Source organism: Saccopteryx bilineata, chromosome 2 (assembly GCF_036850765.1).
Source record: "Saccopteryx bilineata isolate mSacBil1 chromosome 2, mSacBil1_pri_phased_curated, whole genome shotgun sequence".
Lineage (NCBI taxonomy): Eukaryota > Metazoa > Chordata > Mammalia > Chiroptera > Emballonuridae > Saccopteryx > Saccopteryx bilineata.
In genome coordinates this window covers 280,144,981-280,159,026 of record NC_089491.1, presented here as the reverse complement: position 1 = coordinate 280,159,026, position 14,046 = coordinate 280,144,981, and the positions used below count along the sequence as shown (strand labels likewise).

Genomic DNA, 14,046 nt, shown 5'->3' with positions numbered 1-14,046 from the left:
GGGTGGCTCAGGTTGTCCCAGTGTGCTGAGGTCGCAGGTGTGATCCCTGGTCAGGGCACACACGAGAAGCAACCAATGAGTGCACAACTAAGTGGAACAAGTTGAATCTCTCTCTCTCTCTCTCTCTCCCCCTTTGCCTCTCACTCCCCCTTTCTCTCTCTCTCTTTCAAATCGGTGGCAAAATTAAAGGAAATAATCAAAGCAGAGATGAACAAGGAAAACGGGTCCAGGAGGCAGGAAGTCCTGTCCCCATGGGGGCTACGGGTGACACACCTTGTCGGGTTTCTCTACAGCCCTCATTTTTGCTCCCAGTGTGAAAGCTTGGCTTTTAGCGCGCTTTCTAATAAAACCATCCCTCTGGCACACAGATAACTTCCTTTTCCTGTTTGGTATTACTGAATCATTGACACATTGGAAAACTGCTCCTCCAAAGCCGAGTGTCTATGTTTTTGTTGGCAAATTGGTAATCCAAATGATATTTGCCACGGTGTTGTTTTATGTGCCATGGATGACCCAAGAATGTGGAGAACATGTCCTCTTTTTAGAGAGGAGTCGACATTGTTCCCCAAATACCTGGAGAATAGTTGTTAGTCGTATGTCCCTGAGCGTGAGTGAGGAAAATACAAAACCCACTGTCCTCAACAAAAGGGCAGGTTTTTGCTGACACTTTTAAGAATCTGGGAACATTTGATCAAAGTGAGTGTTGTTGCTAAGAAATGTCGGGGAAAGGGCATTTGTTAAATGAAGAATAACACACTCAGGCATTTTTTTCTTCAAAGCAGGGTGGGCTGTGAAACTTCTTCCCCAGCAGCTGCTTAGGGGAATAGGCAAATTCCTAGATATTTTGTAATTTTTTTTCCCTCCGGAGGTGTTTTTGTTCTGTTGTGTTTTTACAGAGCTCTCCGTGGAACGCATCCACTCTCAAAAAGAGTTTAAGTGAAGCGATGTAAGTGGGAACAGAAAGAGCGAAACCAAAGCTGAGCAGTTACTGAGCTATATTCCAGGCACTGTGCCCGGCATTTAAATTGCATTTTCTCATTTAATCCCCAGAAAAATCCAGTGAGGTTGGAGCTATTATTTCTCGCTTTTGAACGATGAGGAATTCATCCTCTCAAGGTCATGGGTTAAGTGGCCGACGCCAAAGCTACTCACTCCTTACTACTAGGAGGCTACCTGCTATTTGAAGCACACCGCAGAGTGGAAAGTTCCCGAGCCACAGCAGGCAGCCGGAGAACCATAGATAATAGGTGTGGCCATCCTGATACAATTCACTTTGTCAGTGGCATGTCCTGGGTTCCTGCTAGACACCTGGGGTATGGACATGACGAAGCCACTGCTCCTGACTTCGATGAAACTAGGACTGGTAGGGACCCAGACAGACAAACAAGGGTCACACCAAGTGACGGGAGCGTGCGGGTCAGGTTCTTGACCAGGACTGAACCCAAATATAAGGAGAAGATTATTCTTCCCCAGCGGGGGTGGGGGGCGTTATGGGGATAGGGTCCCGGTCAGGCTGTTCAAATACAGACAGCAAGTCCAGATGAGAAGCAGAAGCATCTGATTGGCTGAGGCAGACACTCCCGGCTGGGAGCTTTCCCCAATTCTCCAATGAGGAGGGTTTGCTAATTAAGAGCCAGAAGCACCCCACTGTTATTCTTGGGTGTCTCCATTCTGCCACCCTTACTTCCTATTGTTGATGTTATAAGAATTTCATCAGATAGTTATTAAGTCAGGAAGTCATTCAGTAAACATTCGTTGAGTGCCTACGCTGTGCATAGAGCGTGGAAGTGGACCAGACCGATGACATTCCTGCTCCTCCGGAGCCTGCATTCTAGTCAGGAACACAATGGGCAGGTAAGTAAATAAATACATACCTACATACGGTGATTCCACTGTGTGATGATTGCTCTGACAGAGATAGGCAGGGTTTTCCATGGAAAGGGAGGCCTCTTGGAGAGAGTGGTCAAGGGACTACCTCTGAGGAGAGACACCCGAATGGAGATCCGGGTGGACATCAGGTGGCCACATCCATAGCTGAGGGAACAGCATTTTGGGCATGGGGAACAGCCAGTGCAAAGACAGACCCTGAGGGGAGGCGCTTCAAGCTGGAGGGTTTGTAGAACCCATTGTCCTGCTCTGATGCAGGAGACCGAGCCCTAGGCACTTGCTTTGTGATGCAGCCATAGTAGGGCCCCTTGTGATTTTGTACACCAGCACTAAGTAAGTGGTGCAGCAGTAAACAAACAAAAAATAATAATTTTTTATCTTCTTGCAGAAAAATGATTCCCACCATGAAACTTACAAAAAGCATGTCCATAGAAAAATAGACTAGAAAGCCAGAAGAGGTGTCAGACCATCTCACCCAGCTTCTCATTTCAGATGAGGAAACCGAGGCCCCAAAAAAGGTGAGACAGAAGTCCCATGACTACAGGGCTTGATAGGTTGGAACTTCAACTTTGAAATTATGGGTGTGCTCTTGCCTGAACAGGTTTAGATTGAACTATTTGTCGTTGGCAGGCACTCACGCTATTTGGATTAAGTATTTGTTTTGAAAATGATGCTATTGATTTTCTTCTTCTTAAATTCTCCTCTTAAATTTCTCCCATGTAGTTTTCCATTAAGCTTGAAGGTCTTCCAATTTCAGCTGTTAAAAAGGAAACCAACCTTGAGTGAGGGTTGTTCACAGTCCCCTTACCTGAGTGTGAAAGTCGTGGGGTAACATCCAGGACCCCAGAGTAAACGGTCTTGTTTCCAGGCCCAAGTTCTGACCGAGGAACCTGAGAATCTTGGCTGCATATGGGGAGCTGAGTTTCAGACGGGAAGTAGACTTTGGCTCAGACACCTGTAGCCCACACCTGCTCATATGACTGGCCCCAGCTGCTGAGTGAAATGACCTCACCTTTGTTGAACAATAGCCTCAGAGGGCCAGGTGTCAGCCAGAGTCAGACTTACACGCTGACAAACTCCTGCATGGACACACAGTCCGCCTTTGTCACAACAATTAACGGTGGGCACCTGAGGCCAGGCCCAAACGATTAGGGCTCACTGAGTAAATGTGACAAAGGATGTGTATAGGTCACGTGGTATGAGCTCATTGACCAATTCCCGTAATACTGGAATGAGGAGGTACCCCTGGACGCAAGGAACCTTGTTGAGAGGAGCGAATGGAAGTGCTCCTTACATGGGGAGAGGAGCATCAGTCTGTGCAACCATTGACCCCAAACCTGATGACTTAACAGGTCCCCAAATGGTTTCGATGAGTTCAAATTCGTGCACGGAATAGGGAAGACTTTACAGCCCCTTGGGGTCCCTCTCCGAGGGAGTCCTGGGCGAGGATTCATGTACACACCCTAAACTTTGGGGCTTCTGGCCCTTACCCCTGAGCGGGGTGTGTGTGTGTGTGTGTGTGTGTGTGACGACGACCCTTGCTGGGTCAGTGTGGACAGTGAAGCAAACAGAAAAGGGGAACTTCTGTAGAAAACGCAGCATTTCATCTCTGATGCCAGAGACCCATCTCCAAAGGTATTCAAGGAAGGCACCTGTGTCTGTGTGTGCGCGCACGCGCAGAGGCCGGTCCTTTCCCAGAAGGAAGGCTTAGGCAAGTTGTTGAGTTTCTCTGAGCCTCCGTTTCCCCGTGTCAAGCAAGACGACGTCCCACTGAGCACCATTGCGCAAGACAGACAGACCAAGCCTGCAGGTTGCGGGGCGACCAAGGGCCGCCCCCACCGATCTCAGCTTCTATTGGCTCCTTTTGGAGGGGGCGGGGCCTGCCCTGTGGTGGGCGGAACCCGGGTCTTTGGCTAAACACAGGGCGGCCGCCGGAGGTCGCGGAACCAAGACTGTCGCCGGAGTCACCGCTATGGCCGGGCCTGCCCGCGGGTCCGCGCGCGCGCTGCTCGCCGGCCTGCTGGCGCCGGCGCTGGTCGCGCTGCTGGTGGCCCCGGCGGCGCGGGGCCGGGGCGGTCGGGACCACGGGGACTGGGATGCCGCCGCGCGCTTGCCGCCGCTGCCGCCCCGCGAGGACGCGGCGCGCGTGGCCCGTTTCGTGACGCACATGTGCGACTGGGGCGCGCTGGCTACCATCGCCACGCAGGAGGGGGTGAGCGGCTGGCCCTTCGCCGACGTGCTGTCGCTCAGCGACGGGCTCCCGGGTGCGGGCAGCGGTGTGCCCTACTTCTACCTGAGCCCCCTGCAGCAGTCGGTGGGCAACCTGCAGGTGAGCGCGGGGCGCCGGGGCCGCGGGGCTGGCCTCTCCACGTCGCGGCACCTGCGGGGCAGGGCCCCGGGCGCGCATACTTAGTGCGCTCCGCTGCTGGCCGCTGGGCACTGCAACGCCCCAAGCGTCGGGCGGCTGAATCCCCGGGAAAGCTTTCCAGAGATTGTAGGGAAGTGAAGCACTTTGTGTACTTGTGTCTTAAGGCTTTCTCCTTCTTATCGCTCCTTCTGAATTAAGGACTCTCCCTTCTGCACTAAGAAGCTGCTACTCAACAACGCAGGCGATTCCGGAGATGAGTGCAGGCTTGAGGCCTCCCGTGCACACGGGACACCTCCGTAGGAGACAGAACTGATGGGAAATTCATCTTCCTCCTCACCCTTTTGCCCACCTTTTAGGGGCAAGGCCAGGTTTACCACTGTGGTGGACCACTGCTGTTCCAAAAGCCGTGTCACAGACAGGCAGCTTGGGAGGCTAGAGCCACAGAGAGTCTTAGGTTTTAGCCTAATTTGGTGGAGGAGGGTCTTTTGGACAGAGATCCCAGTTCTGAGGTTAACTGGGAAAAGTACAACGTGTTGAATAAAGAGAAGATGTTAGAAGCTGATACTTGATTAAGCACCTACCATGTGCCAGGTGGACGGACCGTCACTTTCCAATCATTGTCTCTTTTGAAAACCCTTTGAGGAGGTTTTACTATCCTCATTCTAAGGCTTAGGTAGGTTAAGGAACTTTCCCGAAGCCAGTGGCCAAACTGGAATTTCACCCCAGGTCCATCCGCCTTTAAAACACAGGTCACAGAGTGGTGGCTCATGAGCTGAATATGTCCACCAACCAGTTTTCTTTGGCCCACACAAATTCTTTCTTGTTCTTTCTTTCCCTCCCTCCCTCCCTCCCTCCTTTTATTCCATCTTTCCTTCCTTCCTTCCCTAAATTTGAATTAGTTGCCATCATTTAAAAATTGAGATTTTAATTAAAAACCTAAATGTGTAACTTTTTGAAGATTTGGAAGCTCTTGTGATAGTCGGGGCCCACTCTGTCTGAGCAGAAATGGAAGCGGCTGCCCTGTTAGCCCAGGCACACCCACCCCATTCTCCATCTTCATATTCCCAACCTGCTCCACTCCCTGAATGTGTGCTCTGAGCAGGCTCTGTCTACTGTGTCAGTGGGACTCAAACTTGGCTGCAACCATAGTCACCAAGACTATATTTGGGAAGACTTGGGAAAAAATACAATGCCAAGGGACTTTGTTAAAATACATTTTACTAACTGTCCCTGCCAGACCCTCCCTGATGCTTCTAATGAGGGGAGGTGATTGGGAACCACTGCAGTATAATATGCTTAAACTTGCAATGATAACGCACTCAGAGGGGCAGGGAGTTAGCTGTGACCAGCCTGCTGATGGCTGTCAGGTAGGACTCCAGCCCAGGTCAGACTAATCCAGGAGGAGACAGTGGGGAGGGCCCTGCCCCAGATTTCAGCTTTCCATAATCAAGCATAAAGCCATGGCCACATCGGAATTAGCCTGACTCTGATTCCTTCCATTGCCAGTTCCGTTGCTGGTTTACAACTGCTGCTTTTCCTCCTCCTTCTGACCTCCATCAGCTCCTGCCCACCCTGTCCACAGAGTGACATGAACAAAGCATCACTCAGTACTGCCCTCTGCTCAGAAACCTTTAGAATATCTGAAGAGTGAGATCCTCCTGGGGTGTTTGGTTAAGATGCGTGTGCTCGGGTTGGGACGGGAGCCGGAAGCCAACATTCTTACAGGCTCTCCAGACCGATGGTTCTTGGAAAGCAGCGGTGTCAGCCTAAGAAATAACCACCTTGACTCCTGAGCCTGGATTGGAGCCGCCCTTTCCTCAGAAAGCCCCTCCTTCAGCCAAACTGGCTTTCTCACTGCGCCCCATCATGTCTTACACCTTCCCACTCCTGTCTTTTTGTGGTCACGGGTCCCTCCCTTTTAAATACCCTGGCTTGAACACCTTACAAGGCTCCCTACAGCTTCTCGGTCACTCCAGGCTATGCTGATGGCTCTTTGCTCTGAACTTAGAAACCACTGAACTATACTGGTCACTTGGTCATGAGTTATGTGCCGCCTTTTGATGTCTTCTTTGTCTTTGTTTTGCATTACTTAAGTTTTGTTTATGTCTGACTTTTCAGCCAGACTATAAACTCACAGAAGGGAGGGACCTTGTCCCCATTGTCCCCAACCCCCTCTTTCTCTGCCTTGCCTAATAATGTAGAGACAGCAAAGATAGTGGCTAACTGGTTTCAAGGAGGTCTCTTGCTGACTCACTATTTTGATGGGTCACCGTGAGATGGCATAATTCCCCATATAAGGCCCTTTGAGTTTCAAGAGCTGAGCAGTCTATAATGCAATGTGTGAATTCTGCTATGATCTGTCAGCAATGCCTTTCTTTGGTGAAGCTGACTTCGGAGTAAGAAAGAAGTAGGAATTTTGCTTGCTTCCCTTTCCGAACCAAAGCGTACTTCTCTTGTTGTCAGAGAAAGAATGAACAACGTCTCCTCTTTTGGAATCCCGTGACTGCTTCTGCCTGCATGAGATAACCAGGAAGCATGACTCAGCCGCTTTCTTTGTTGACATGGTGCAATTAGCCAGTTGAGCAACTGGTGTTTTTTGTGCAGTAGCTTCTTGTTAGCCTCCAACCCTTGAGATCTGTCAGTGAAGATATCTGCCGGCCTTGTACTTGGGTGGCCCTGTAATTACAATTTCTCTGGGGTAAGGGGACAAGTTAAGAGTTTGAGAAGTGTTAAAAATAATTCTTACTGAGCCGGTTAATTTAAAATATCAATGCCCTTCCCCGTTTTTGGAGAGAAGGTCAAGATTGTGCCCTATCCAAAGAGCAGTTATCCCAAGTGGAAGGTGGTGTTTTACAACTCATTGTTTTATGCTGGTGCGGTCAAGCTCTGGGGACGGTGTGTATACGACTTGTGAAATGCATTACCTCCCCAGAGACAGGGTCTCACAAGAGGGTCTTTGTGTTCTCTCTACAGGAGAATCCGTACGCCACGCTGACCATGTCTTTGGCACAGACTAACTTCTGCAGGAAACATGGATTTGATCCCCAGAGTCCCCTCTGCGCTCACATCATTCTGGCTGGGACTGTCACCAAGGTACGCAGTCACCTGCGGAAACAGACTGGCTTTAGGAGAGCCATCAGCTTGTTAACAGTGAAGGAAGAGATAGTTCAGAAGTAAGATAAAATGGATGTGATAGGTTGCTTTCACAGAGGGTGTTCAGTAAGACCGCACTGTACACTGGACAATATCTGCCACGCCAGGGTTCCTGTCCCTGTAGTGTGACAGTGGCTTAGAGCAGAGAGCAGTCTAGGTAGGTAAGAAGGGGAGAACCCATTGCTAAGTACTGGGTGTGCATCCAGACAATTTGGGGTGAGTGCTGGAGGGAAGGGGTTCAGTAAAACCACGGGAATGGCCGAGGGCAAGATGTCACATGCACTGAGCTGATGTCTGAGCCAGCGGACCTGCTTCTTGACTTGTCAATGATGGTACTGCAGGCAAGTTCTGTGTATGGTCTCAGAATTCTGTGTGGAGGCAGGTCTGTATTGGGCGTCCTTCACCGGCAGGAGGGAGGGGAGGGGCGGCACATGCTCCTGAGAGCCACTGTGTGTCTTCTAAAGATGGTTACCCTTGGTGTGCACACGTCTTGTGGGTCATCTGTGCTCGTCCTGGGAACACGTGCTAATGTTACATGTCATGGGCCCCGGGGACATTTTGTTATGGTTCCTCATGCCGGTCACTCTGATAGCTCCAAGTTACTGTTCAGCAATGGAAACCGGGACTCAGGATGGTTTCTCATGTCGCCACGTCTGTTTCCACCAATGTCTGAACTCCTGTCTGTGCATTTCTCCAAGCTTCCTTTATTTCCTCTTGGTTCCTTAAAGGTATGATCAGGATGTAGATGTATAGTGAAGCTTAAAAGTTCTCATCATAAGAGAAAAAAAAGAAAACATTTTTGTAAATATATGTGGTGATAGATGTTAACCAAACTTACTGCGGTAATTATTTCACAGTTCATGCAGGGGCAGCCAAAAGGAGGCTTATAGTTGTGAGTATGCACAACACAGAGTTTATTCTTGTATCATTATTTTTTAATTATTGTATTCCATACAAAAAACCATAAACCTACCTTTGCCCACCCCTGAACATATATCAGATCATTGTGTTGTACACCAAAGACAAGTACACAATGTTATATGTCAGTTATATCCTATTTTTTTAAATAAAGGTTTTAAAAAATTAGGATCTGTAACTAAATAAATGCTTTAGGATGTGTAGAAGGCTAGAATCGCACACTGTTAACAGATGTGAAGGCAGAAGATCCCTGCTGTGAGAACATTCATTTCACATATGTCTTTTAGGTGAATGAGACAGAAATGGACATTGCGAAGCAGTCACTGTTTGTTCGACACCCGGAGATGAAGTCTTGGCCTTCTAGCCACAACTGGTTCTTTGCTAAATTGAATATAACCAACATCTGGGTCCTGGACTACTTTGGTGGACCCAAAATAGTGACGCCTGAGGAATATTATAATGTCACATTCCAGTAAGTATTTATTGATATACCATTCACCTTACTTTGAGGCTCTTATCAGAGGTCCTTAAGCCAGGGAGGTGTCAACCATTTCATGTGCCACAGACTCCCTTGGCTGGCTGGCATAGCCTATGACCACCCTTGCAATTGTATTTTTTTTCTTTTTTGTAAGATAAGGGGAGATACAGAAGCAGACTCTTACATGTACCTTGACTGGGATCCACCCAGCAACCTCCGTCTGGGGCTGATCCTCTGCCCACCTGGGGCCATGCTTGCAACTGAGCTATTTTAAGCACCTGAGATAGAGGCTTTAAGGAGCCATCCTTAGCACCAGGGGCCAATGTGCTCAAATCAATTGAGCCATGGCTGTGGGAGGGGAAGAGAGAGAAAGAGAGAGAAAGAGAGAGAGACAGAGAGAAGAGAAAGGGGGAGGGGCCGAGAAGCAAATGGTTGCCTCTCCTGTGTGCCCTGACTGGGAATCTTACCTGGGACATCCACATGCCAGGTTGATGCTCTACCACTGAGCCAACTAGCCAGGGCCATAATCGTATATTTTTCTAATGCATAAAACACAGGCTTATAAAGGAAACTACTATATTGAAATATAGTCATAAAAATATGTCTTGTAATTGTGGTATAGTAGTATGTTGGCTTTTTAATGAACACATTAAATAGGATCAGAGCAGTGAGCAGGAAGAAACAGTATTTTAAGACAACAACACTAGCTCAAATGGAATACAAAAGTGTCTGCAATTTCTGTATTTCTGTTGGTGATTATCACAGGTACACTTATCACCGTGTGTGGTCTGTGGCCTACAGTTCTCATTGAAGGAAATTATAAATTTCAGTTCGAGCTTAATGAAAATAAAAACTTTTTTTTTCCCCACCCAAGTTCACAGACGCCCTGGACTCTATCTGCAAGCTAGACCCTAGGCGGAGACCTGGTTTTAAGGCCATGCTCTGGGGCTCTGGATGGAGCCCCATTTGGAGCCAGGAAGGCGTTTTCTCATGTGTCTCAGAGTTAGGTGCGTCTGGGCTGAATGGCGCACACCCAGGTCTGAGCATGTCACCCATCCCCGGCGGCCCCCAGTCCTAGTAGTGCCCGTGGGGCTGCGTGGCTTATTCCAGCAGGAAGTGGACACCAGAGGGGAGGAGGCTGAGACCCTGGGGCTGCAGGAGAGAAGGAAGGAGGAGAACACGGCCCAAAGGCATCATTTCCTGAAAGGACAGGAGAGGAGGTCTGGTCGGATGCTTTGCACTTAAGTCAGGGGTCAAGGGCAGGAATACAAGGGATCGATGTCCTCCCCAGGGGCCACAGGTAACTCTGGCAGACCTGACACCCTCACAGCCTGATGGACGGTGCTGACAGTCACAGAAACAGGGGCAGCAGCACCTAGTGTAGGCTGATCTATCCTCCCCAGCCGGGCACAGGGCAGCAGGGCGAGCTGCTTTGTACGGATGAGCTCACTGACCGCTCAGCACAGCCCTGTGAGTTCGGTGACGCTGCTCCTCATCTGTGAGATGGAGAGATGGAGAGCAGCCTGTAAGAGGTGTGCTGGCCTTCAGCCTCGCTTCCAACCAGGCTGCTGCGCTGTCCTTCAGGTCACCCGTGGGGCTGGCCGGGCAGTGTCACCCATGTGCACGGTCTCCTTGCCATGATTGCGGTTGGCAGAGGTGAGGCTGCTGAGCTGGACATGCGTGTTGTAGCTCACGTTTGGCACGTTTGGACTTCTGTTCCTCCCAGCACTCACGTGCCCCGTGTCTCACTCCGCATGTTCCTGGCACTCACGTGCCCTGTGTCTCACTCCTCATGTTCCCGGCACTCACGTGCCCTGTGTCTCACTCCGCGTGTTCCCGGCACTCAGTGCCCTGTGTCTCACTCTGCGTGTTCCCGGCACTCACCTGTCCTGTGTCTCACTCCGCAGTAGTCCAGATCCCGTGACCTGCTGCCTTCCCACCATAATTGTAAACTTCTTCAGAGCAAAGTTCAGCCTTTCTTTTGATTATTATTATTATTTTTTAAATCCTAAACACAGCCTAGGACAACACATGGTACAAAGCAGATGTTTTGTAAATCCCAGCGGCTCGCCAGCCCAGTTGTTTGATACAGAGATCCTTAGCTTCTTGTTTGAATGAAGAAGCCACCAGCATGCAGGAGAAGGGGTACAGGCCAGTGATTGTCCTTTGAGCTGGCAGAGCCATCTGACTTTATAGGAACATAGAGGTGGCAATTACAACATGATGGCCAGCCGACAGATCACCATGGAGGACAGCCAGTAAAATGACAGGCTCGCTCCTCAAGGTTAAGTTGACTTTTATAGGACGTAGCAATCTCTGAAGCGCAGTTCTATTTGTATAAATAAGCGTGCCCAAGGGCAATGCTTCCTCGAATAACAAAATAAAAATGTGTTTTCTCATAAGTCTTCATGCTGAGTAAGCGAGTAAAATAAATTGGAGGTTCCCACTTTATTGCATGGACGCGTGCACATGGCCTTCTCTGCAGCTCAGAGATGGAGGAAGTATCTCCTTGTCCTTTTGACCAAAGACCACAGTAGGGTGTGGCCCCTTCTGAGGCAGGATGCCAGAATCCGGGGGACGGGCAGTGCCTCAAAGCTGACCTCTCTGAACAGGTCTGACTATCAGTGGTCATTTCAGAATCTGGAGCGGCCCTACCACCCTCCTGCTCACCTGATCACCACCAGGACTGTCCAGTAGTCCGGGAAGCAGACAGTACTATCTGTAGGGGCCGGGTGCCAGCACAGTCCTGGGGAACCCTTCCCGGTGGCCTTGTAGCTGCTGGAACTTCTCCAGGTGGCAGCCACCTTGTGGGGCTTGCCCAGAGCAGGAGGATGTTACTTCTCCGCCAAGTAAAGCCACCTGCACCCCGGACTCTGCTGCCCTCAGAGGCATCTTGTGAACGCTCCAGCACACATGCCACTGGGCAGGGCAAATAAGGGGCTAAATGGGATGCCGTCTGCCCCACTGGACTGTTGGGTCAGGTCCGCGAGGGCATCTCTGTGCGTGGACCAAAGGTTTCAGTGTCTACAGAAGTGTTTGCCGACCCCTGGAGGGGGCAGTTCTCATACAAATAGGCAGTTGCCTTCTCACGCTTCCGTCTGAGCCACAAACCTCGTCCCAGCTCCTCTGGCGTGCCCGCCTGTTCTCTAGTAAGGACAGGGGTGAGGCGAGGTCACAGATGACAAACTTGTACAACTTGCCTGGTCTCCCACACCGGGAGACAGAGTTCCCGACAGCCGTGGGTGGTCAAGGCTGCAACAGGAAGACAGGTCAAGGTCACCTCCCTGGCTGGGGTCAACATTGTTGGGCACCAGCCGATTAACACTGTTTTACCCTAATGTTCGGGATGCCTTCTGTTCTCAACAGGTTTTTTGTTTTGTTTTGTTTTTGCCTTTTAAACTCTCGCATAGTCTCAAATGAGAAGCACACAGCCTGGAGAATGCTGTGTCCATCCCATCGTGCTTACTGATGGAGGGGGGGAGGGCGGCGGGGACAGCAGCATCCCGGGACAGGAGGGATGCTGGCTCACAGGGAGGCTTCGAGCCACGTGGACCTGAGAACTTGGGACTCTCAGGCGATGCTTCGGCTCACGGACGTCCCGGAGATGAACTCAGAATCTTAAAACTGTTTGCTCAGAAGTCCCTCTAGTCCTTCCCCAGAATGAGTTAACTTTTAAGATCTGTCAACGCGATGTCAATGGAAACAATTCTCCTTCCTCTCTCTCCTCCTCTCCAGGTGAAGCCAAATTGGGCGAATATCACCTCACGGGTGACGTTTTCAGGACGTTTCACACAGACTTGGAGGACTCGGGCTTCTCGGTGGAAAGTGTCGCAGAAGATCAGCCCATCTGCTTCCCCGCGGGGCTGGTGTTCTTGCTTTGCTTACAGAATCAAGCTGGGCTGTTACTGGGTTTCTTGGAAGACGAGGTCACTAAATTTTATAAAGTTACAGTTTCATTACCTATAGACATGGTTTCAGAAAACGAGATAAGATCACTTGTGAAGAGCTATGTCAGGAACTGACCCACTTATAGACCCTCCAGTGGCTCAGAGAAAGGAACTGGTATGCGTCATTGTGTTTGAAAACAAGACGAACTTACCCGAAGTCCAGCAAACAGCTTCCGACTGAGAAAAATGATTTACAGCAAACTTGGTAACCTAGCTTTCTTTTTCAATGCCTCCATAATTAAAAGCATTATTTGAATGCCGTGAGTTGGATTCATTTTGTTAAACACAGATGTTCATGTCCATCGCGATCTCTGTCGCCGGCCGCTGCCACAACCCTCGTGTTTTTATTTTAGTGTGCTGTCAGCTCAAACACTGGCGGTTTCAAAGCTTCGAGTGAATAATCGACTCTCTCCCTTTGGTCACAGCTCATCACGTCCTAAAATGTGGGGCACGGTCGGAATGCAGCTCTCGCGGCTTCCGTGCCTGAAGCGCCTCGTGTTGAAGTTAGGTTGAGGGCACCCATCTGTTTTTCTCCCTTTACCCAGTTAGTGTGAGGTTTGTCTTCACTGCTTGGTGCCTTATAAAAGCATATCTATATTCAGTTATCACAGAAGAAAAGTCAAGCCCTCTGTAACAGCAGGTGGTATGGATTCCTTGATATAATTGAATGGGCAGAACAGGTTCCTGTTAGGTTCCGATTGACCACCAGAGGGCACTGTGGACTACTTTTTGAGTGGATGCCCGGTCCTTCGACAGCAGAGCAGATATCAAGCCCCTAAGAGTGACTCTGTGGGCAGGGTTAGGGGTTGGATGGCCCGGGTGTGATGACACAGGAGCAAGGACAGCTCCACAGGGACAGGAGGAGACACAGAAGCCTGGTCTCATGCTCACTCCATGTCACCTGCTTTGGGTCCCCCTGCACCCCACCTCCTGCAGAAGGGTGGGCCAAGCCCTGGCCTGAACTGACAAGGGCATGAACGTCTTGGAAGGGGACTGGCTGATGCTGGCCCACAGGGCAAGGCAGGTTCTGATCAAGAAAAAAAAAAGTAGAAAGAGAGGGTGACCGAGGAGCCCAAAAGCTCCCGAGCACAGGTGGCTGCATCTGGTGGAAACCATGCTGGCCATGGGCCTGTGCTGACCAGTCAAGGCCGTTGTCTCTGCCGGACCACAGCCAATGACCACAGCTTCTCCTGCCTTCCAGGCCAGGGTCAAATTCCTCGCAGGTCAGCGAGGGCGAGGAGGAGAAGAGTCTCTATGCGAAGAGGCGGGGCTCAGTGAGATCACCCCCGAAACGT

The 14,046-nt window shown here is 50.2% G+C and overlaps 1 protein-coding gene across 2 annotated transcripts; it reads left to right on the top strand.

Annotated features, from left to right (window-relative positions):
* Nucleotides 1-3,785: 3,785 nt before the first annotated feature.
* CREG1 (cellular repressor of E1A stimulated genes 1) lies at nt 3,786-13,007 on the top strand. Of its 2 annotated transcripts, XM_066255100.1 has the most exons (4): nt 3,786-4,216; nt 7,229-7,348; nt 8,614-8,798; nt 12,540-13,007. In XM_066255100.1, the coding sequence occupies exons 1-4, from the start codon at nt 3,860-3,862 to the stop codon at nt 12,541-12,543; spliced, it is 666 nt and encodes a 221-aa protein (XP_066111197.1). In that variant the 5' UTR covers nt 3,786-3,859; the 3' UTR covers nt 12,544-13,007. The 2 variants fall into 2 exon arrangements, with proteins under 2 accessions (XP_066111197.1, XP_066111198.1); XM_066255101.1 differs by lacking the exon at nt 12,540-13,007 and having other exon boundaries at nt 8,614-8,802.
* Nucleotides 13,008-14,046: the final 1,039 nt, after the last annotated feature.